This window comes from Heterodontus francisci, chromosome 3 (assembly GCF_036365525.1).
Source record: "Heterodontus francisci isolate sHetFra1 chromosome 3, sHetFra1.hap1, whole genome shotgun sequence".
In the NCBI taxonomy this organism is placed as follows: Eukaryota; Metazoa; Chordata; class Chondrichthyes; order Heterodontiformes; family Heterodontidae; genus Heterodontus; species Heterodontus francisci.
Window position 1 is genome coordinate 31,673,842 of NC_090373.1, and position 23,775 is coordinate 31,697,616.

At 44.8% G+C, this 23,775-nt stretch overlaps 2 protein-coding genes across 5 annotated transcripts in view; one reads left to right on the plus strand and one right to left on the minus strand.

Moving 5' to 3' along the window:
* sipa1l2 (signal induced proliferation associated 1 like 2) overlaps window positions 1–3,151 on the minus strand; it is a 581,962-nt gene extending 578,811 nt beyond the window's left edge. For 3 of the 4 annotated variants that reach the window (XM_068020919.1, XM_068020901.1, XM_068020911.1), the window contains exon 1: window positions 2,867–3,151. The gene's annotated coding sequence lies outside the window, so the exon portion shown is untranslated. The remainder of the gene's footprint in view (window positions 1–2,866) is intronic. The other variant, XM_068020936.1, reaches the window with a different exon arrangement.
* Window positions 3,152–3,440: 289 nt separating this feature from the next.
* Window positions 3,441–17,175, plus strand: map10 (microtubule associated protein 10). Its single transcript, XM_068020951.1, has one exon. The coding sequence runs from the start codon at window positions 3,552–3,554 to the stop codon at window positions 6,408–6,410; it is 2,859 nt and encodes a 952-aa protein (XP_067877052.1). The 5' UTR covers window positions 3,441–3,551; the 3' UTR covers window positions 6,411–17,175.
* The last annotated feature ends 6,600 nt before the right edge of the window (window positions 17,176–23,775 follow it).

Here is a 23,775-nt window from a genome sequence, read left to right on the forward strand (position 1 = left end):
CTCCAAAAATTGTACTGTACTCCCCAAAGCATTCTTTGATTTACTAGATGACAAAAAACTGTTGATTTTAAGTTACATCACTCTGCAAAGATTCACTCCTGCATTTAACAAGATAGGTCACATTCATTACTGCTTTGAAATTTTACTACAACTGTTTGGACTAAACAGCCAAAAAACCTCCACAGCCCATTCAGTGCAACCTTGCCACTGGAACTTGCAGCCTATTCTGATGTATAGCATGTCACCGCAATTAGTCTATTGGGTCACAGTTTGCTTCTCCACAGTTTCAAGGTCTATAGATAATATTATTCAGGGGAAGATTAAGCAGACTGACACAATCCAGCCTTAAAGCAACTTTCTGCTGCATCATGCTGCACATCCAGTCGAATGCTGTCACAATTTTAACTGTTTTTAGAAATTGATATTATGATTAACATTTAATTCAAAAAAATAACAGAACATCTTTCAATGCTGCCAGATTAAAGAATTTATGTCACAAGACAAGATGCATTTACTCTGCCCATAGCACAGCTGCCACCATTAGCAACACCGTTACAAAGCAAGATACTCAATTCCTTCCATTCACTGAAGACTGGAAATAATCACCCGTTGCCCTGACAACTTCTAAGTCTGAACACTGAGCTTACTTAAGGCCAGTAGAACATGAAGGATAACCTCTTCCCCTTCAGTACTGACCAATTTTTCAACAACTGCTGCATTGAAATAAAAAAAGCACAGTACAGTAGAACCTACTTTACTTCAGACACTATATCAAAAGCAAAGGTCACATTGATTGTTGAGAAAAAAAAACTGCAAATAGAAGCAGCCTTCTGGAAAACATTTTAGTTTCAATATTCTAGTGCCTTTGTATATTTGTTACAGTAAAACTTTCATTCAAAACTCTTGTCTGTATTCCAGTAATTCTACACAGCTATTGTGGGATTGGCAGTTTACCATTACAGTATGCATGAAATGTTAATAAATGAATACATTGTGCCAAATATTTTGTTTTTGGGCATAAGTAATACATATTCACTCTGATAACTGATCAGACCAATATCCATTAAATAATGTACTTGCCCAAAGTAGGAAAAAGCTTACTCTGCCAAATCAGACTTACTAAAAACACAATAATGCCAAACTGTATCATATTATATAAACCACACTGCCAGAGGTGGAAACTACTCAGAATTGTATGCAATGGTCTGACTCTGAAGCACTGAATCAGCTTTTCACATCCTTGTCACAATACAAAAGCATTGAAAAATTTGTTAAACACATAAATATTGTTTTCTTAAACATACAAATCCTGTAAATATTATGTCTAATTTACCACCACTTGATCCTAATAGGTAACCACATTAAAGAACAGGGGCTGTTAACCCTTACCCTTCTGTGAAGACAAAAAACCTCTGCAAGGTTACCATGACAAACGTTGCCACTGGTACTGCACGACATTAAAGGACCAAATTTTGCATTAGTCGTAATTATATCAGCCATACATTATGCATTTACTCAGAATATAGTTGGACTGAATTGAAATGAAAATATTTATTAAAAATACACTATAACACAATTAGTTAAATAAACGGCGAATGTGATCGATTACATTGTTCATGGTCAGCGACAGTGTAATCATTACAAGCTGGGGGGATTTTTAGGTTGCAGATAATGCAATAAGTTACCGAGTGGGGCCCTGATAAAAAAACATCCTTGAAAGATGATATATGATATTGATATTTTCACGGAATCAGCTATTATACTTAGGAGCATTGATCAACGAAACGAAATCCGCTGCATCGTCCGTTTTTGCATTTGCCGATTTCACAGTTTGCAGTAGAACATTTTTTTCAAATTAAAGCTAATCGATTAGTTTACAACCACCTTGAAATAGTAATCATAGTTCTGTTGTGCTTTTCCACTTGTAAATTTATACTTGTAAACAGTGCAATGAAGGGTGGAGAAAACAGTAAACAGTGGTGACCACTGGAGAAAATAATATCCATGTGGGAAGTATTCTGGTGCAAACTGAACTCGAAAATCCGACCGTGCTGTAATTCAAGGCCATCTAGCGGACAAAGCTAGCAGACAGGGGAAAAATACAGCAATCAAACCAATTCCTGAAAAAAATATAAATCAACCGATGCCCTCAACTTCCAGAGAAACAAGGCGATGCGCGATTGGGATCTCAGTAGACACCGGGTTACACGCACTCTTGAATACAAGTCTCCACTTAAACCTTAAATCAATGAAATGCTTGAACCGGAGTCTGGTGGATTTTGCAGGCTTTCAAGGTTGGAGAGTGAGGGGCAGCTACGGGGGGCTGGGGAACAAACCCTTTGGTTTTAACAAAAGGGAAAACGGACGTAAATAAATAAATTGGACAGCCTGATCATTTTGCTGAACCGACAGTAGCACCTGTTCCCAAAGCAGACCGCTCCAGGGGAAAGGTCCCGCAATCCCTGATCTGTCTCCAGATCCAGATTACATCAGGAATACAACCAGCAGCAGGAGAAGGGGTGTTGTCTTTCCTTGGAAGGAGACATTTCTGGGGTTGGGGTATTTCTGAATGGCGAGGGATGCTGTCCTGCTTTGGAGAGAGCAGGAAGAGAAGGGTATTTCTGGGGGAGCGGGAGGCGTGCAGAGGTAGAAGCGTGAGCCCCCGGCCGCGGGGTAAGGGGGCCAGGTAGCTACCGGTGCCAACTCCCTGCCCAGTAACGGCACCCAGCCCGAACCCACATCTCAGCACACCGAGTCAGAGTAGCAAAGGCTGGGCTCCAACTGCGGCTCTCTTACCCTCCCTCTTCAGGGAGACACTGACTTGTCAACAAGCCGCCGCTTCACGTCTCCCTCAGCCTCCCCTTACCTGGAGACGCCGCGCCGGGGCAGAAACCGGAGCCGTACATGTAAGCAGGAGATCCTTCACATAGTCCGAGCCTGTGCCACGACATGGAACCGCCAGCCGATTCCTGATCCTGATCCTGACCCCGCTCCACTCGGCTCTCGGCCTCCGATCGCAGCACCACCTCCCGCGGCTGGGAAAGTTTTCACATTCTCCCGCACCTCGACCCAACCTGACGCCAGATGCCCCGCCCCTCGTTTACTGGATGTCCCGCCCTTCGATCGCCGGCCTTACGCCCGGCCCATTGGCCGTACGCCTCCGGGACACAGCAGCTTGGCTCTCCATTGCTCGGATGTGCCCATCAGTCTAGCGCAACGCCCCGCCCACTCCTCCCCCCCCCCCCCCCCCCCCAGTTGCTGGTGAATGCTCGGGGGAGCAGATGCCCAAAGGTACGATGGGAGTTGTAGTTTAGAGGTTTCCAGGAGAAGTCGGAAGCTCAGCTGGCCCGGAATTGGACTACAGCTCCCAGTGATCAATGCGCATAACCCCCCCAATACGTCAGCCCCGCACTCTCGCGATAGTTTACGAGGGAGCGTTGCCAAGGTTTCAGCTCCACAGCTTCTGTGCGGTTGGAGTTTTGCTCTTGGGTTTCAGTTACACCCCAGGAGGGGAAAAAGCCTCCTGATATTCAGCCTTTTTATGTCTAAGTATGAGTGCAGCCAACACCCCCGCCATGGAGACGCTGTTCTCTTTGGAGCTGCTGGTGGATTACGTGCAGGTTGAGCAGAGGCCTTGGACTCGCCCCGGCCCCTTGCTGGCCGTGGCTTTCAGGCTGCTGGACTTCCCGACTTTGTTGGTACATCAAACTGAACCGGAGCGAGCGGAATACATACGGCGGAGCTGGGAGTGCGGCAAGGAGAACGCGGCCCCCGAACGGTTGCCGGATGGCTCTAACATCCGGTTCAGCAAAGGGAAATCCTGCCTCTTCAAGATCAGCCTGGCCTCCCTGCACAGCCATTTGAGCAATACCCCCTTGTACGCCATGCTGCTGGACGTCTTCCCTCGGGTGCCCAAATTGCTGGGCAGTTGCCTGATTTCGCTGGCAGGTGCGGTGGAGAAAATCAGGCGAGAGGTTGAGGAGCACGGCGTTGCAGTGCCCTCGGTGCAAGGGAGCAAGGGGCTACACGCTCTCTGTAACCTCATGGGTGGAAAGGTCGGCCACATTTCGGTGAGATACAGACTCCTGAGTTTGGGGGCGGGATTACTGCCGCATATTCCAGAGAACCAAGTCCAGAAAGTTGAAATGCGCGACACGAAGGACTTTCCACTTAAACCTGCAGAAGCGCCAGTTTTGCCCAATGGGCCACGTATGTCGGAGCAGGTCAGAGAAGAGCTCAAGAAGCCCGCGGATCAAGTTACTGGGGACACCTCATCTCACTCTGCAAAAAGCCCTGATCAGTTGCCTGGTGATCGGGTTCTCCTCCAGCATGTCCAATTAGGCGAGAATGAAGTACCTTTAATCATCTCGGAGTCAAAGGAGAAATGTAAACCAAACAAACTGGCAAAAGGGGCACACATGGAACACAAAATGAGACTCCGGAGAATAGAAACTGAACTAAGTATGGATATCGGTGTAGACAACGTTTTTTGTCCGCCCCCAATGTACTACAGCCAGTCAACACGTGAGCCCAAAGAAAACATGACTGAAATACATAGCACAGTGGAACCCGAGACAGATTCTGACCCACTCGAGGAATTGGATTCAGCTAAAACTTGTGAATCGTTCGAAATGACTTTAAGTACTTCTAGGCTGCCCGAAAGTCGATCAGAAACGACATCCAGGTTAAAACCACAAGTACAAAGGAAGCTCCCGCAATCTGATCCAGGTAATCATATCCAGCAGTTGCCTTTACTGAATGCTCTTCTGATGGAGCTTTCTTTGCTACATGAACAGATTCCTCAGCGGATTCCTCTAACCGTTCATCCTCAGCTTGCTTGGCTTTACAGTGGATTGGAGAATGATTCGCCCGAATTTCACAAACCGACTAGTTCAACATCAGAACGTCCTAGATCTATCAGTTCAAATTTTAAGAAACATAAAGAGAGGTTTCAAAAATACCCGATATCCCTAAAACACCCTGATAAAGAAAATACTCCGAAACAAACTAACACAAAGAAAGACTCGGAACATCCCAAAAGAAAGCTGATGTATGGATTGACGCATACGTTGCGGTTAAGGTTACAGCAGTCAAACCCAGATATGTTGATATTGCATGAACAAAGAGAGTTGTCAAGAAAAAAACAACTGAAAGAGAGAAAGACTAAGGGAACGCGCCATAAAGGCAAAGAGGAAAAAGGTTCTTCAACGCGTCTCCAAGATGACCAACATCTTCCTGGAACCTTTTCTTTCCAAAGTGGCCGTTTCGAAGAAAACATCGAAACATTGATTCAAAACAGTGTTGACCTTCATTCTTCAAAAGTTCTAAGAAATGGAAAGATTAGAGGCAAAAATAACTTTCGAGCAACTTCGGAACTGGAAAGTGCCAATAGTAAAGAAACGATACGTGTTCAACCTCTGGGACCATTAAATCACTGCGCGGAGGTGTCAGATTTGCAGAAGTTGAATAAGGCAACAAATAGCAGGAGTCTTGTTGGAAAAGATGTAAAGATCAGTCTACCCAAATTATTCAATCATGATTCTGACCACAGTATCAATGAGACTCACAATAAAGAGGCGGATGCGCTGCAGATTTCAGAGATGAATCCTGACTTTACGATTGATGCAGCAATGGTAGAAGACAGTGATGCACGGATTTCTTTCAATAGCTATAATGGTAGTCCTGACCCCAAGTACTCTGAGGACTTCACAAGTCCTGAAGCAACAGGATTCTCAGAAGATTTTACCAGTCCTGAACATACAAGCAGACATTCAGATAAGTTGGGTAGTAGTACAGAGGCTGCATCCACTCGGGTGAAACATATATATTCTAACAATGAATCTGAATCTAGCCTTTCCAAATATTTCAGTGATGATCAGGGAGCAGATCAGAGTGAGAGGGAAGACGATTCATTTCTACTACCAATGCCATCTGAGCAATCTCCAGTTCGGTCTTTAAAAGGAATATACATTGTAAAAAGTCACCATCAGAGATTAGCATTGTCCGCAGTCTCAAATCAATCTGATGATGCAACCAGCTCAATAGAGGGAAATCAACTTAAAAACATATTGAACCCAGCAAAGAAAGAAGAAAACAAGAAACAGTGTAAGTCAACTGTCCCGCACGGTTCTAGGTCAGACATCAATCCAGCTAGCACAGAGGTCCCCCAACTTTCAAGTTCAACGAATGGACACAGGTCTTTAGAGGAGAGCCAATCTTTGGGGACATCTCAGGTGAGTTCTTACGTACCATCCAGTGTGTCTGACCTTGCCTGCAGTGGACTTGAAATGAACACACAGGATATTCAAAAGGAAGATGATGTCAATGAATTGGGCATGATCCGAATTGTCAACGAATGCAGACACATTTCTGAACTAACCGCCAACAAACTTCCTGGATATACTTTATGACACCAGCGCTGAAGTTATTGAGCTTTTTGTTTTTGTGTTTAGCTTCTTAAGACTACATTACAGTTAATTTTATTTCTCTTCGTCCATGAGTAAACTTTACCTGTGCAATATGTTATTTATCATACATGTGACAAAATGTGAGTGGTAGAAGAGATGAGCAGTTTTAGCCCTCTACCTGAAAGTGTTCTGCTTCTCTACCTCTCTGAATCCTTTGAAACAGTGAGCAACGCCCTCCTCCTCCTTCAATCCCCCTTCTCCAATGTCCAGTTCAGGTTTCTTCCTTCCTTATTTTCTATCTAATCAACTGTAGCCTGAACATCTCTAGCAATGGTTTCTCTTTCCAACCATGCACCTCAGTTCCCTAGAAAGACATCTTCCTTATCTACATGCTGTCCGTTAGAAGCATCATCTGTTAGACCAGATCAGATTCTACATGTAATAATGAAAGGTCATCAACCTAAAATGTTAACTCTGTTTCTCTCTTCATAGATGCTGCCTGACCTGCTGAGTATTTCCAGCATTTTCTGTTTTTATTTCAGATTTCCAGCAACCGCAGTATTTTGCTTTTGTGTCAGGTTCTACATGTATGCTGACAATACCCAGCTCTAGCTCTCCACCTGTCACAACCCCACCACTGCCTGTGTTGTAACACAACTTGTCTGACATCCAGCCTTGGATGAGTTGCAATTTCTTCCAGTTAAATGCTGGGAAGAAGGAAGCCACCGTCTTCATACCCTGCCATAAATTCTGTACACCTCCGACCCCTCCCCACTATCTTAGCTGAACCAAACTCAGTGTCACATTTGACTCCAAGCTGAGCTTCTGACTTTAATGGCTCCATCATAGATAGTCTACTTCCACCTCTCTCTGTTCCCAGTTCAGTTTATCTGGTGGTGCTGAACTCTCATCCTTTTTCCACACCTCCAGACTTGACTATTCCAATGTTTTCATGGGCAGTCTCCCACTCTCCACCCACCCTCTGTAAATTACAACTCATACAAACCTGTACCCTATTCAGCACAATGTCCCACTTGCATATCACCATGGTTCTCACTGACCTGCATTGGTTTCTGGTCTCCCAAAACTTACATTTTAAATTCCCTTCCTTGTGTTTAAATCCCTCCATACACTTACCCTATCCTATCTAACTTGTTCTCATGCAATATAACCTTGCCCCATCTCCCACCCAGACTCTCAATTTCTCTGACTTCAGTTTCTTGTGCACCACCCCACTCCACCACCACTTCATCCCACCATTGGAGGCTGTCCCTTCTCAGGCAGAGATATTATCCATTTAGCTTCTAAGGTTAATTGGCAATTATTACTAAAGGTGGAAGCAACTTAGACCAGTTCAATTAAAATGGATTGGGAGAGGGATCAAAAACTCTAAGGAAAATTAATTTTGAGGATCGCAGGAAACAAAAACAGAAAATGATATACATACATTAGTCAGTTAGTACCTATAAAGGGAAAAGAAAAGTTAATGTTTCAGATGTAATTGTGTTTTGATGATAGGTTATAGCCAAAACATTAATTTATATCAAAAGTTACATCTGAAACATTAACCTGCCTTTTTCTTTACTGGTGCTGACTTACCCAGTCTGTGTTTTCCACATTTATTTTGCTTTCAGATTTCCTGAATTTGTAGTTTTGTTCGTTTCAGAATATCATTGTTTTATGTAAGTAATTCCTTTTTTCACATTACATTTGCTGTGTCAGACTGCACTATCACAATTTTTGAATATTTAACAAATGATAATGTAGGATGTTACAAACTATGACCAAAATCTAACAATAAAGCAAAGCCAAAACTGAACCCATCAAATAGCTGATTTTTAAAAAATCTTTTTGGCTACAACAAATTGGAACTTAGTAACAATAAGACAGAGCAAAATTTTCAAGTTCAATAAAAACAGACATTGAACAATTAAATCACTCATTTTTAAACATTTTTCATCTGCCATTTTTTTCTCATAAGCTATCAACGACACACAGGTAAAGAAAGAACATACATTTATACAGCACCTTTTACTACTTCAGGATATCCCAAATTGCTTACAGCCAATTAAGTTCTTTTGAAATGTAGTCACTTTTGTAATGTAGGGAAACCGAGCATTCAATTTTCACACAGCAAGCAAGGTCTCTCAAACAACAAGGAGATAAATGTTTTAATGATATTGGTTGAGGGATAAATGTTGACCAGGATGCCAGGAGAACTCCCTTGCTCTTCACCTGTGCCATCGGATCCTTTATATCCACCTGAGAGGGTAGATAGAACCTCATCTCATCCAAAAAAGAATGCTTCCAACAATACAGTACTCCTCAGTACAGGACTGATGTTTCAGCCTAAATTATGTGCTCAAGTCTCTGGAGTGGAACTTGAGCACATGACTGTATGACTCAGACATGTTTGTAATCACTGAGCTAAGGCTGACACCTTAAAAAATGTAACTTTATAACATAACTAGTCAAAAAATTGCTAAACTGCCCAAATTTAGTGTTGTCCCGAGGTCTAACATGTCAAGAGACTGGATGTTGAGTATATCACCTACACTGAATTGATGAGAACTGCTCCTGGACACCAAGCCCTATTTACAGCCCACACTGATCTGTTCCAGACAACCAACCACAATACTTTCTTTACCTATCGGGATCCACTCTTAAGCTGTAGTTTCTGCTCACCAAATCTTTCCTGTCCTCTCGACATATTCTTGACCTCTCAAGGCTTTAAACTCACTTATACTGTTACCACTACAGTACAAGTACATCTAACACTAAAGCCACTCTAAACTGGCAATGAAACCTGAGAGGCAGGAGCAAGTTTAGAAGATGAAACTAGAAAATAGAATTTAATTACCCAAACTACTGGTCATAATACCATGTAATAAAAATGGAATTTGACTTGTTCAGTCACTGTAAATCAGTGGCTGTTATATACAACAGCACACACTCTGATTCACCATGAGCACTGACGGTACCAAGGACACAGAATGTGCTCTGGGTGGGACTACAATATTCATCACCAAATGTGGCTTGGTAGAACTACTACTGACCAAGCTGGCCAAATCCTGAAGGGCATATCTGTCAGACTGGGCCTGCAGCAAATGGCAGGAGAAACAACAGAAGGGAAAAACATACTCTATTTCGTCCTCGTCAGTCTACCTGTTGCAGAAACATCTATCCATGACAGCATTGGTAGGAGTGACCATGGCATCTTGTGGAGATGACGTTCTGTATTCACGTTGAGGACACCCTCTATCGTGTTGTCTGGCACTACCATCGTGCTAAATTGGATAGATACAAAGAAATGGAATAGACTGGCAGCTCAAACTGGGCATCCATGAGGCACTGAGGGCCATCAACAGCAGCAGAATTGTGCACATTCATCACCAAGTGTGGCTTTGTAGCACCACTACTGACCAATGTAGCAGCATTCTGTAGACAGAGCTAAGCAATCTGATAACGAACGATCAGATGAAAGCTTAGCAGTCCTGCCACATCCAGTCGTGAATGGTGGTGGACAATTGAACAACTAATGGGTGGAGAAGGCTCCATGAACTTCACCATCCTCAACAATGACGGAGCCCAGCAAGTCAGTATGAAAGACAAAGCTGAAGCATTTTCAACAGTCTTCAGCCAGAAGTGCAAAGTGAATGATTCATTTTGGCCACCTGCCGCAGTCCTGAGAATCACAGACGCCAGTGTTCAGGGGATTTGATTCACTGTATATGATATCAAGAAAAGGCTGAGCACACTGGGTACGACAAAGATTACGGGTGCCGGCAACAGCCCAGCTGAAGACAAGCCTCGTCCCTCGCCAAGCTGTTCCAGTACAGCTACAACACTGGCTTCTACTCAACAATGTGGAAAATTGCCCAGGTATGTCCTGTCCATGAAAAGCAGAACAAATCCAATCTAGCCAATTGCCACACCATCGGTTTACTCTCAATCATCAGCAATGTGATGGAAGATGTCATCCTCAGTGCTATCAAGCGGCACTTACTCAATAACAAGCTGCTCAGTTTGGGTTCTGCAAGAACCACTCAACTCCTGACCTCATTACACCTTCAGAGAAGGCTCCACAAATATTCCCATCCTCAACTTTGGGGGAGCTCAGAACATCGGTGCAAAAGACAAGGGTGAAGCATTTGCATCCATTTTCAGCCAGAAGTGCCGAGTGGATGATCCATCTCAGCCTCCTCCTGAGATCATCAGCATCACAGATGCCTGTCTTCAGCCAATCCATTCAGTCCAATCCGATTCAGTCCACGCGATAACAGGAAACGGCTGAAAGCACTGGATACAGCAAAGGCTACGGGCCCTGACAACATTCCGGCAATAGTACTGAAGAAATATGCTCCAGAACTAGCCGTGCCCCTAGCCAAGTTGTTCTAGTACAGCTACAACACTGGCATCTACCCAGCGATGTGGAAAATTGCCCTGTCCACAAAAAGCAGGACAAATCCAACCCAGCCAATTACCGCCCTATCAGTCTACTCTCGATCATCAGCAAAGAGATGGAAGGGGTAATTGACAGTACTATCAAGCGGCACTTGCTCAGCAATAACCTGCTCACTGACGCTCAGTTTGGGTTCCACCAGGGCCACTCAACTCGTGAGCTCATTACAGCCTTGCTTCAACATGGACAAAAGAGCTGAACTCCAAAAGTGAGGTGAAAGTGACTGCCCTTCACATCAAGGTAGCATTTGACCGAGTATTGCATCAAGGAGCCCTAGCAAAACTGGAGTCAATGGGAATCGGGGGGAAAACTCTACACTGGTTGGTGTTGTACCTAGCACAAAAGAAGATGGTTGTTGTTGGCGGTCAATCATCTCAGTCCCTGGACATCACTGTAGGGTAGTGTCCCAGGCCCAACCATCTCCAGCTGCTTCATCAATGACCTTCCCTCCATCATAAGGTCAGAAATGGGGATGTTCACTGATGATTGCACAATGTTCAGAACCATTTGTGACGCCTCAGATACTGAAGCAGCCCGCTTCCAGATGCAGCAAGACCTGGACAACATCCAGGCTTTGGCTGATAAGTGGCAAGTAACATTCGTGCCACACAAGTGCCAGGCAATGAGCATCTCAAACGAGAGAAACCAATCATCTCCCCTTGATGTTCATTGGCATTAACATCGCTGAATCCCCCACTATCAACATCCATTAATCAGAAACTGAACTGGACCAGCCACATAAATACTGTGGCTACAAGAGCAGGTCAGAGGCTGGAAATTCTGCAGCAAGTAACTCCCCTCCTGTCTCCCCAATGCCTGTCCACCATCTGCAAGGAACATGTCAGGAATGTGATGGAATACACTCCACTTGTCTGGATGGGTGCAGCTTCAACAACATTCAAGAAGCACGACACCATTCAGGACAAAGCAGCCCGCTTGATAGGCACCCCATCCACAACCTTCAAAATTCACTCCCTTTACCACCAATGCACAATGGCAGCAGTGTGTGCCATCTACAAGATGCACTGCAGCAACTCACCAAGGCTCCTTTGACAGCACCTTCCAAACCCGCGACCTCTACCACCTAGAAGGACAAGGGCAGCAGATGCATGGGAACACCACCAACTGCAAGTTCCCCTCCAAGCCACACACCATCCTGACTTGGAACCATCTTGCCATTCCTTCACTATCGCTGGGTCAAAATCCTGGAACTCCTTCCTAACAGCACTGTGGGTGTTCCTACACCCCAGGGATTGCAGCGGTTCAAGAAGACAGCTCACCACCTTCTCCAGGTCAATTAGGGATGGGCAATAAAATGCTGGCCTAGCCAACGATGCCTGCATCCCATGAACAAATAAAGTTCCATTAGCAGCTGCTCAGATAATGAAGCAGTCCATGCCTGCATGCAGTAAGACTTGGATAACATTCAGGCTTGTGCCACTAAGTGACGAGTAACTTTTGCGCTACACAAGTGTCAGGCAATGACCATCTCCAACAAGCAAGTTTAACGACCTCAATTTGACATTCAACACCATTACCATCACTGAATCCCCACTATCAAAATCCTGGTGGTCACCATTGACCAGAAATTTAAGTCAATCAGCCACATAAATACTGTAGCTACAAGAGCAGGCCAGAGGGTGGGAATTCTGCAGCGAGTAACTCACCTCCTGACTCCTCACAGCCTGTCCACCATCTACAAGGCACACGTCAGAAGAGTGATGGAATACTCCCTACTTGCCCAGATGAGTGCAGCTCCAATAACACTCAAGAATCGACACCATCCAGGACAAAGCAGCCTGTTTGACTGGCACCCCATCCATCACCTTAAACATTTTACTCCCAACACCACCGGTGCACCATGGCTGCAGTGTATACTATCCATAGGATGCACTGCTGCAACTCTCCAAGGCTTCTTCAACAGCACCTTCCAAACCTGTAACCTCTACCACCTAAATGAACAAGGGTAGAAGCACATGGGAACACCATCACCTGCAAGTTCCCCTCTAAGTCATCCACTATCCTGACTTGGAAATATATCACACTTCTGCATCGTCACTGGGTCAAAATCTTGGAACTAACCTAACGACACTGTGAGTGTACCTACACCACACGGACTGCAGGAGATCAAAAAGGTAGTTTGCCACCACCTTCTCGGGAAATTAGGGATGGTCAATAAATGGCCTTGCCAGCGATGCCCACATCCATGAATGAGTAAAGAAATTACAGGAGATCCACTGGTGTATGGTTTGCACACATTTACTGTCTTAATCCTACTGTAACATCCGCTTTCATAGAGAGAAAGAGAGAGAGAGTCATAGAGAGATACAGCACTGAAACAGGCCCTTCAGCCCACCGAGCCAGCGCCAACCAACAACCACCCATTAATACAAATCCTACATTAATCCCATATTCCCTACCACATCCCCACCATTCTCCTATCTCCTACTTACACTAGGGGCAATTTACAATGGCCAATTTACCTATCAACCTGCAAGTCTTTGGCTGTGGGAGGAAACCGGAGCACCCGGCGCAAACCCACATGGTCACAGGGAGAACTTGCAAACTCCGCACAGGCAGTACCCCAAGCTGAACCCGGGTCGCTGGAGCTGTGAGGCTGCGGTGCTAACCACTGCACCACTGGGCTGCCCTTTCATTCTTTTTAAAAATAAAGGCAGTCACTTGGAATGTACTGTCCTCTGGTAACTGAAAACATCTGACTCTGCCAACCACCTTTAAATGAAAAGACAGGTTTCTAACCTGCAACCTGACACATCAACTCTGATCTCATTCAATGTTTGCTTATCAGTTAGGCTGTGTAACTTTAATGAGGCACAATTTCACCTTCACAGCAGAATAATACATTATGGATTATATGGTATGTATCTGTTCTTATAAAATAACATATCATCTGGCTTAGTATGAACAATGCCACAAGAGAACTATTTAAATACTATTAAGTGTAGGTGTAGTACATAATGTAAACAAATTTGTTAGTGTTCTTGGTTCCTGAGTTTGCTCCAATAAATAAACAAATCATTTAAAGACTGTTGCAGGATCTTCATCAGGAGATCACCTAGTATATCCTTTTATTTTTCCCTTCAAAGGGCTTAGCTGTAAAGCAAACCCAGATGCTTCTAGTATCTTTAATCTATCTGAACCTGGAATCCCACTTTTATGAGGTCATTTATCCAAATGGTTGCATGACAACAGTTGCCATTTGAAGGTGGTAATAATGTGTGGCATGCTACAATATGTAAAGATGAGTGAACTGTCTTATGAGGCTTAGCTTGTAGCCTCAGTCAGGCTGTAACATGGAGATAGCAAACTATTAGTAGCCTGCATACTTTGTCCTGGTCATATTTACACGTGACTGTTCTCCATGGTTGTTTGAGGTTTCAGGAGACAGTGCTGATGAGGTTAGCTTCAGTATCCTAGTTCATATTTGGATTCTTCTATCATTGTCAAATAATCTTAGCGCTGTTGATTGCTGGCAGACAAGTGGAGATTCACAAGCATGAACTTGTTTTGATGGTCATAAATGACCTGCACTTTGATGCATTGGAAACCTTTAAAATTCATGAAGACAATGGGATTGTGGTGGCGGGGGTCTGTAGGACCACATGACTGCCATGAATTAATTATGTTATAGTCATTGGGGTATCATGCCATGTCATAAAATTGCACAGACCTAATAAGAATTTAAAATATATTAAAATATTTCAGCCAGAGCTCCTTAAGCCCACTGAAAGTTTGTGAACAATGTAACATTGGCAGAGATCCAATGAGATGAACCTGTATCTAATTTTCTGACCCTTCCAAAATCCGTTCTGCTTTCACAGCATCAGCAAAGGCTACTGGAAAATTTCTTCTGATAAGTGATCATATCCACGTTTAACATGACCAGTAAGCCTGGTGGGAAAATATTATGCAGCCCATACTTCCCTTCACCTATCTAAAGACATCCACAATCCTTAGTGCACCCCAAATTCAGCATTGGAGCTCTGACTTCATCATTTTATAATTTAGCCATGTAAATAACAACTTGCATTTGTCTAGCACCTTTAACATAGTAAAACATCCCAGGCACTATACAGGAGTCTGATCAGACAAAATTTGAAACCGAACTGCATAAGGAGATATTAGGGCAGGTGACAAAAACTTAGTCAAAGAGGTAGGTTTTAAGGAGCGTCTTAAAGGAGGAGAGAGAGAGAGATGGAAAGGTTTACAGTGAGCATTTAGGGCCAAGGCAGCTGAATGTATAGCTGCGTGGTGCAGTGATGAAAATCAGGGTTAGGGAGGGACATCATGGTTGTCCTTGAAAACAAGGATTAGAACTGAACAACTCAGTCAGTCCCAGAATCAATGTTTGACTTGATTTTTAATAAAATATCATCAATATATGGTGTGGCAATGATTACCTCTCTGTAGCCCCTCCACCAAAATGGTCACTGACAGTGGTGCATGGAAAGGGTTGGTTCCATTTTGGTTCTGCTGGTAAACATTCTTCCTTACTGTCTGATGGATGGAAGGATCAAAACTCAATATTCTTCTCTCTCAAGTATGGTCTCTGAGGCTCAGACTGCCTCGAAACATTGCTCCTTACTGATCTGCAATGCAGTCATGATTTATTAAATCTTAGAGAAAGGAAAGGAAAACTTGCATTGATATAGTCTCTTTCACAACCTCAGGACATTTCAAAGCACTAATCAGCCAATGAAGTACATTTGAAGTGTAGACACTCTTAAAATCAGCCCAATGTGAACCTGTACTTGCTCTGTGGAATATGCAGTGTCAAGAAAACACTGTTAATTGAACAGGAAATGGAACAACAAGACAAAGACCCATTTTTGTCAACTGATGTCATGCTTGACATTCATCAAAGTGAAGTTATCAATTGTAGGAAATGAACTTGTGCACAAGGCAAAAACTTGCCCGGCAGTGTAGCAGCAAACTTTCCAAGGTCGAGTATAGCTGAGGCCACATTAAGTATGGTAACAGATCCCAAACTGTTAAATGCTGGAAGCAGCCACTCGCTGTGGTGCATTAAAGAGCCAATATGTTTCAAATATTTTATTAGAGGAGTTCATAGTTTATATCTTAAACTCTGAAGGTTTGTGATGAATTATAAAATGTTTTTAATATTCATAGGAACTACTGCAATTTTGAAAGTATTTTCTTTCAGTTTCCTGCTGCAATAGAGGAGCTTCCCCAAATGCTTTCAAATGAAAGTTTCTTATATTAATATTCTAAATTTAAATTCATATTCCTGATTGTATGGCATGTTTGTACTTTTATAGTGCATATACATATGGTTAAAAAAACTTGGTATGATGTATTTCTGTTTTAGATTGCTTAAGGCCATTACAAGATTAAATGTATTTCATGACAGTTTACATTATGCCAAAATAGAGAAATAAATATGCAGCAATTATCATTGTTATTTTAAGTTGCAATAGCAGATGCTTACTTAATATTTTCTTCAATAAACAGATGCAGGTTCCTGTGAAATGTGATAGTAATTGCCAGATGTGTTCATTGCTATTATAGTCCCAGAAATGTCACCCTAATTCACAGCAGAAATTTCAAATGTGCCGTGGAAGACACTTGACATGCAATGATACATTTTTTTTACAGTCCATCACCTTCAGTTTATTATACGCATACTATCTTGTGTCTGATTTTCTGTGTGGATGATTACCTGAATGATTGGTGTGAAGGCACAAATAGAAACTCATTTCAAAAAAGCAAACTGCACAACAATACTTATATAATGTGATAAGGTGCAGAATACTGGACCTAAATAGTTCATTTTGGCATTGTGCAATCATTCAGAATTTTTCTGGATGATCTAACCATTATATTCCTTCATACATGCTTTCAAAATATTATACATGAGATCATAAGAAATAGGCTATTCAGCCCCTTGAGCCTCTCTGCCATTCAATAAGATCAGGGCTGCTCTGATTGTGGCCTTAACTCCACTTTCCAACCAGCCCCTCAAAACCCTTGCCTGCCTTGAATATCAGAAATCTGTCTAACTCAGCCTGGAATATATTCAATGACACAGCTTCCACTGCTCACTGGGGAAGGGAATTCCAAACACTAACGACCCTCTGAGAGAAAAAATTCCCTCCTCCTCTCCATCTTAAATGGGCGACCCCTTAATTTGAACCTCTGCCCCCAGTTCTAGATTCCCCCACGAGGGGAAACATCCTCTCAGCATCCGCTGAAATCTGAGGTCACTCTTGCTAAATTAGTGTGACCGCAAATTGTTTACTTCAGTTGATTAAAACAACTTCAAAAAGGCTGAAAATCTTTTTTTGACTTGTAGCTTAACATTGGAAATAAATTGGTAGGATCATTTTATTGTTTAGTGTAATTATTAATGTTGCTTGTCATTCTTTGTCTCTTCCCCAAGTTAGCTCTGTCTTACCATACTATCTTCCTTGATTGTGAGGGCAACATAGCCCAGACTGTAGATGTGTCCAAAACCAGAAAGTGTAAGCATCCCTTGACTTCAAGAGATATTCGTGAGTGATGAAGGAAAGGATTCTTCCCCTGATGATTTTGGCACCCTCTCCCAATGTCCAGATGAGCATGACAAGTATGGTCCCGAAGTATGCCAGTCGTTTTATATGTAGCTTATCAGTTGCTTTGGATATAATATTAATACTAATGCCATCAAAAGTGCACTATATATTCAAATATCTGAAAAAATCCAACTTTTTCTTAAATTTTCTGTTCCCACACTACTGCCTCCCCCTTCATCCAGGAACATCAGGTCAGTTTATTTTATGGAATTTCAGAACAGGCACCGTCATTTATAATTTGTGACTGACCAACAAGAAGTGCATGTCTCCATGATAGAATGATCTTTACATCTGCCCCACTGGGCACTGATTTCTATGGTGTTCATAGTGTAACAGCTTGGTCAATGACTGAAAAAACTGACTTCAGTGCGACTAGTATGTCAGTTGAGGCTCTGATTAAAATTGACTTACTCTTGGAGCTGGAGCCCAGGTGAAGCTAACAGCACTGCCTCGCTAGCCCACAATAAGAACAGGATTTACAAGATGGTTTGTTTGAGGTCGAATCTTTTTTCAATTCTCACCCACTGTTACCACTATAAGCAAAACCACTTCAAAAGGGTTGCTGCTCAGCGGGTAAGGGATGTCATGGAACAAGGGAAAGGAAACCAACTATGGGCATCTACTATAGACACCAAGAATTGGACCAGGAACTTTGCAGTTAAACTAAAAGTGTATGTACAAGAACAGATGCAGCTGTAATAGGTGCCTTCAGTTTATCGGAGATAAAGAAAGGGTGCAATAGGAATAAGATCCTGGACAAAATATTGGATTGTTAGATGGAACCCATCAGAGCTCGAATCCTATTGGACTAGAAATTAAGCAACAACCGGGAGATGGCAGAACAGATCAGAGTCAGAGCTTGCATGGGAACAGTGACTACAATATGGTGGTGTTTAAGGTTATGTTTGTGATGGGTAAAGGAAGTACAATAGAAACATTCAATTTTAGAAAGGCAGTCTTTGAGAGATGAGCTCAGGAACTAGACTGTACAGCACTGTTAGAGAGGAAGAAACTGGATCTCGTTTAGAAATACAGGATAGATACATATACTAGGGAAGAATGATAATAGAAGAAAAAGACTATGGCTACTATTGACACTGCAACGGCCACACCTAGAGTGCAGTATATAATTTTGGTCACGACAGCGAAGACATTCTTTGGAAGCCATGCAGAAAAAGGCAACCAAACCAAATATGAGACAAAAACATCTAAATTTTGAGGAGAGTTGAAAAGTCTGGGATTGTTTACTCTGAAGGGGAGAAGGTTTTAGGGAGAAATGATTTAAGATTCTTAAGGAAATAGATAAAGTTAGTTTTAATAATATTTTATGATTGGCAGAAACTCTGAAACCAGAAAGTATAGAGGCACCTTAGATTTAACCACTACACACAGATAGAGACAACTTAGATTTAACCATTTCACACAGGGCTGGATTTAGTGAGGCAGTTTGGAGCAGGAATGGAGGTGTGGGGGTCGGGGAATAGCATCAGACATATCTGCCTGGAAATCCAACGCTGTGATGTTGATTCTGGATTTAGTCAGTCGCAGGAAAGCACCAAGGCGGCGTCACCACCTTGACGCTATGGGACTGCAATTTAAATTGTAGAACAGTTAGTTTTAATGCATTAGCATGCAATTGATCGTGATTCAATGGGGAGCTTAGAATTAAGTGGACAACGGGCTGCCCTCATGTGCCTTCAGATCCCCGGCCACTGAAAGCTGCTGTCACCAAGATGAGGCCTCAGTGCCGCGACGGGTAGGCGGCAAAGACCAGCAGTACTTAGAGGAAGAGGGGGGAGTGGATGTCATTGTCGGCCTACAGTGCTGTGCGTTCTGCCCGGGTGGACTTATTTTCTCAGGTGGCTGTATCGGGGAGATTGGTCTGGGGTGGCAGTACTGGGGGGGGGGGGATTGGTTTCGGGCGGATCGGCCTCGGGAGGCAGTAACCGGGGGGGGCAAATAGGTCTGGGGTGGCAGTACTGGAAGGGCTTGGTCTCAGGTGGCAGTACCGGGGGGAGGGATTGGTTTTGGGGGGATTGGCCTCAGGAGGCAGTAATGGGGGGGAGGGGGGCAAATTGGTCTTGGGTGGCAGTAGCGGTGGGGGGGGTGGGTGGTGATTGGTCTTGGCTGGTCTGCACGGGGGGACATGGTCTCAGGTGAAATGGGTAGCCATACTATTAGGTGAGACGGTCGGGTGGCCATACTATCAAGTAAGAGGCTTAAAGGGTGGGAACTGAGGGCCATTAGCGAGACAGCCAAGAGGATTAGCAAAGGGAAAGCTACCCAGGCAGGTTTGTCTCTGCAACGACAGCGCTCTGGAGGTCTACTGATCATCTGGCATGGGTCTCATACACCCTGTACTTTTGGACCCCTGTGGTGTGATGCAGCGCCTCTGACAGAGGGAGGGCCAGGAAGCAGCTGCCCCTGCCCTTAAAGCTCCACGCCAAGAGCATCAGCAGCCGGCTATGCCAAGAAGGGCCTACTTGCATCGGACAGTGTACTGGAGTTGAATCAGCTCCCTCCAAATGTCCGAGTGGCATTGTCTACGAAGACTACAGCTCTCCAGGGAGGCCATCACTGACTTAGGCGCCCTGCTGCAGGATGAGTTGTGATCTATGGGATTTAGTGGTCATCCTATGTCCATGGCCTTGAAGATCACAGAAGCACTTAACTTTTACACATCTGGATCATTACAAAGATCCACTGGGGACATGTGTGGGGTCTCCCAGGCCGCAGCCCACCACTGCATCAAGGATGTGACCAATACCCTGATCAAGAGGGCCAGTAACTATGTGCACCACTGGACCAATCCTGACAGGCAGAGTGGGTGCTCTGATTTAGGGGCCATCACTGGATTCCCCCAGGTGCAGGGTGTGATAGACTGCACGCATGTGTCCATCAAGGCTCCCATGGGCCAGCCAGTCGCCTTCATCAACAGGAAGGGCTTCCATTCCACCAAAATTCAGTTGGCCTGCAAGCACCGGAAGTGTTTCCTGCAGGTGTGTGCACACTTCCTGGGAAGCAGCCAGGATGCCTACATACTTCAACAGTCCCAAGTACCACAGCTTTTCACACCTCCCGCTTGCCTTCAAGGATGGATTCTTGGGGACAAGAGCTACCCATTGAAGACCTGGCTACTGGCAATGTGAGGAACTCTCGCACTGCAGCAGAGGAGAGGTACAGCTCTTGCCACGAGTGACCATCGAGCAGGCCACTGGGCTGCTGAAGATGAGATTCCAGTGCCTGGATTGATCCTGTAGAGGTCTGCAGTATGCCCCAGCAAGGGTCTCGTGTATCGTAGTGGTATGCTGTGCTCTGCACAATCTAGCACTGCAAAGGAGGGAGGCCTTGCATGATTGCCTGCCACTCTTCAACTGACCAGGAGGACGCAGAGGAGGGTGATGAGCAGGCAGCACTGAATGTTGAACCCCTTGCAAAGGAGGCCAGGCACATTGAGCGATGGACCAAGGAGGAAAGAAACAGTCTCATACTTATCCACTTCCAGCCACCTTGATGGCCTCTCAGAGTGAAGTCAATAAAAACTCACCTCAATGCTTTCAGTCTATTGCCTCCTTTCTATTTGTGTTCCGTGCATAGCGTCCAGCTTAACCATGTGTTGTGGCCCATAGGAGATGTTAACCAAATGAGGGCAGTGCCTATAATAAAAACAAGAAATGCTGGAAATACTCAGCAGGGCTGGCAGCATTTGTGGAGAGAGAAGCAGAGTTAACGTTTCAGGTCAGTGACCCTTCATCAGAGGGCAATACCTGCACTGGCAGCCACTAAGGGTGAAGTCAGCATATCACAATTAAGGCATGAAAGAATAACACATTTTCCACAATGAAAGTTAACTTCAATAACAAAAAAACATGATAAGCCAAAACAAATGTCAAATCCCAAACACCTGTGAAACCCCAAGTGTGTCGAGGTGGTTTTCTTTATACGTTTTCGACAGCTTCTACGAGGTGTAACCCCTGCACTAGCAACTGGGCTGAAGGCAGGCAGGCAGCTGATAGAAAGTTTACATAGAAAGTTTACAGCACAGAAAGAGGCCACTTGGCTCAGCTGACTTGGCTGGCTAATCATGCTGCTCCTTGGCCTGGGATAGGTTCGGCAACCGTCCTCTGGCTGCCTGGCGCCTGGAGGGCCTCGGCTGCCTAAGGGTTTCCTGCACAGGTGCAGGACTCTCCTCAGGTGTTGCGGCTACTGGAGCTGGGCTGACTGGCGGAGGGGCTGAGGAGCCGCTGTCCGCACCCGGAGTGCCCTGAGGGGAGACCCCATCTGTGGAGGCCAGCCTCTCCTCCCTTTCAAGGCTCACTTGATCCTCCCTGCACAAAAGGGCGAGGAGCTGGAGAAGACTCCAGGGGCCTTGTCCTTCTTTCACCTAGCCACTGCTGTGTCAAGTTAATGGCCAAGGCCATGGTGTGCAGGTCTGCACGCATCTGTGGGATCTGGCTCTCCATGAGGGTCGTCAACCTCTCGATGGAGGAAGCCATGCGCTCGTACACCTGAGACATGGCAGCACTAATGGCATGCATGGATTCCTCCATCGTCCACCCATGGCTGCGGATGGCCTCTGGCATCTCTGCCAGATGTTGCCTTACCTCTCCACAGCTCCAGCATGCCCTGTGCTGGTAATACCAAAGGCTCATCAGGAGTTTCGGGCTCAGCCTGGGCCAGATCACCCACAGTCCTCTGACTGTCAGCGGCCTCAGCTGACTCAGCCTCAGCCAGCTGCTCGGGTGCATCTGAAGTGCTCTCACCAGCTGGTGACCCTGATTCCAAAGCTGAACAGAAACCCACCGAGATGTAAGTATCTGCGTTGGTGGAAGGTGCAGGGAGTCATGTGACGGTGCATCCTCTGACTGCTGCTCCTCTTCAGAGGTTGAATGATCTCCATCTTCTCCTGGAGTCTCCTGCCGATGCCAACTTGCATGCGAAAACATAAACATGTGTGGGTTAGGCTGTGCAGATCTCGTTATGCCAACCATGTGTGATGTGGATCTTCAGAAGTGAACTGTATGTCATTTGAAGACAATCCTCACTCTCTTGCGTGGAGACTCAGTCTCACCATTAACTATTAATGGCCATCCTGGGTCCCTGCGAATTCCAGTGCCTCTTTCTCAGCTGTCAAGAGAGCCTGGGAGTCGAGTATTCCTCCACCAGTCCATGATGTTTCCCTGCTGTTCTGGGCCCCCTTGTCCTGCGTGGAAAGAGGGAGGTACCCAGCTGAGAGATCAACATGACAGTTATGCTAGTGGCAGCCCTTCGTCCCCTGCTGGGGTTTCCTGTATAGCGCAATTTCCCATCAGCTCTCAGGGAGTTAATGGGAGTGAATATAAAAGAGGTGGCCTCTGGCCGAGATGCAGCTATTCATCTGTCAGGATGAGGTGATGCTGAACCCACTTTGTCGGCGCCTTTGTGGTGCCTCCCTCCCCATGCCCTGCTTTCTCCTGCATAGCCATATGCAATCCCTAAAAAAGAACAAAGGAGGTTGTTGACTCTCTGTGGCACTGGACCCATGTTCGGGGGGTGACCCTGCAGCTACTTGGTTGCTTGGTCTGGCGGGAGGATTTCTTCTTCCATCACTGGGGAAGAGGATCATCCGCCTCTTCCTTGCAGCCTGGAGGAGAATCTCGAGGGAGGCTAAACCATGGAGCCACCATGTCATTCCTCTGCCATCCTGTGGTGTCCTTCACTGGGGAATGTAATGGGTAGGGGGGTCCAGGAGTTACTACAACAATGGATTCAACAGAGTCCATGAAACAGCAGCTAAGTACAAATCCTCAATGCAAGCAGAGCTGGCAGGGCTTTAAAAATGGCGGCACCTCGAATCCTGCCCCCATCGCGTTGTTGGCTGGGCCCCACGCCTCAATTATGTTTACAGTGGGCCGGCCGCACACATGACTAGTGGAGACGGCACCCACTTCCGGATCTGCCACCAGGACTCATGACGTGCTCAGTAAATTCAGCCCAGAGGGTGGTGAATATTGGAATTAGCTATCCTATGAGGTAATTGTGTAGAAATTTAAGGGAGAATTACTTGAGAAAGGGCACAATTGACAGAGATAAGCTTTTGGGACCAGCTAGCTGCCTTCTAGTCCTTTAATTTCCTATATAAATTGGAAGTCTCATTTAGAGGGGCTAAAAGGTGTCTGATACAAGAAATGGCAAAAAGATCACATTTCAGCAGTGGTCACTTTTCTCAATCTAAGCAATTTAGTAGAGTAGGAGGAGCTTTACTCTGCACATGTTCATGCTATTTGATAGTGTTTGATGATGACACAGGGCAACAAAAGTAGAGAAAAAATGT

Excerpts from the sequence above, each read along its gene's own strand:
- map10 (XM_068020951.1), top strand. The coding sequence starts at position 3,552 with ATGAGTGCAGCCAACACCCCCGCCATGGAGACGCTGTTCTCTTTGGAG.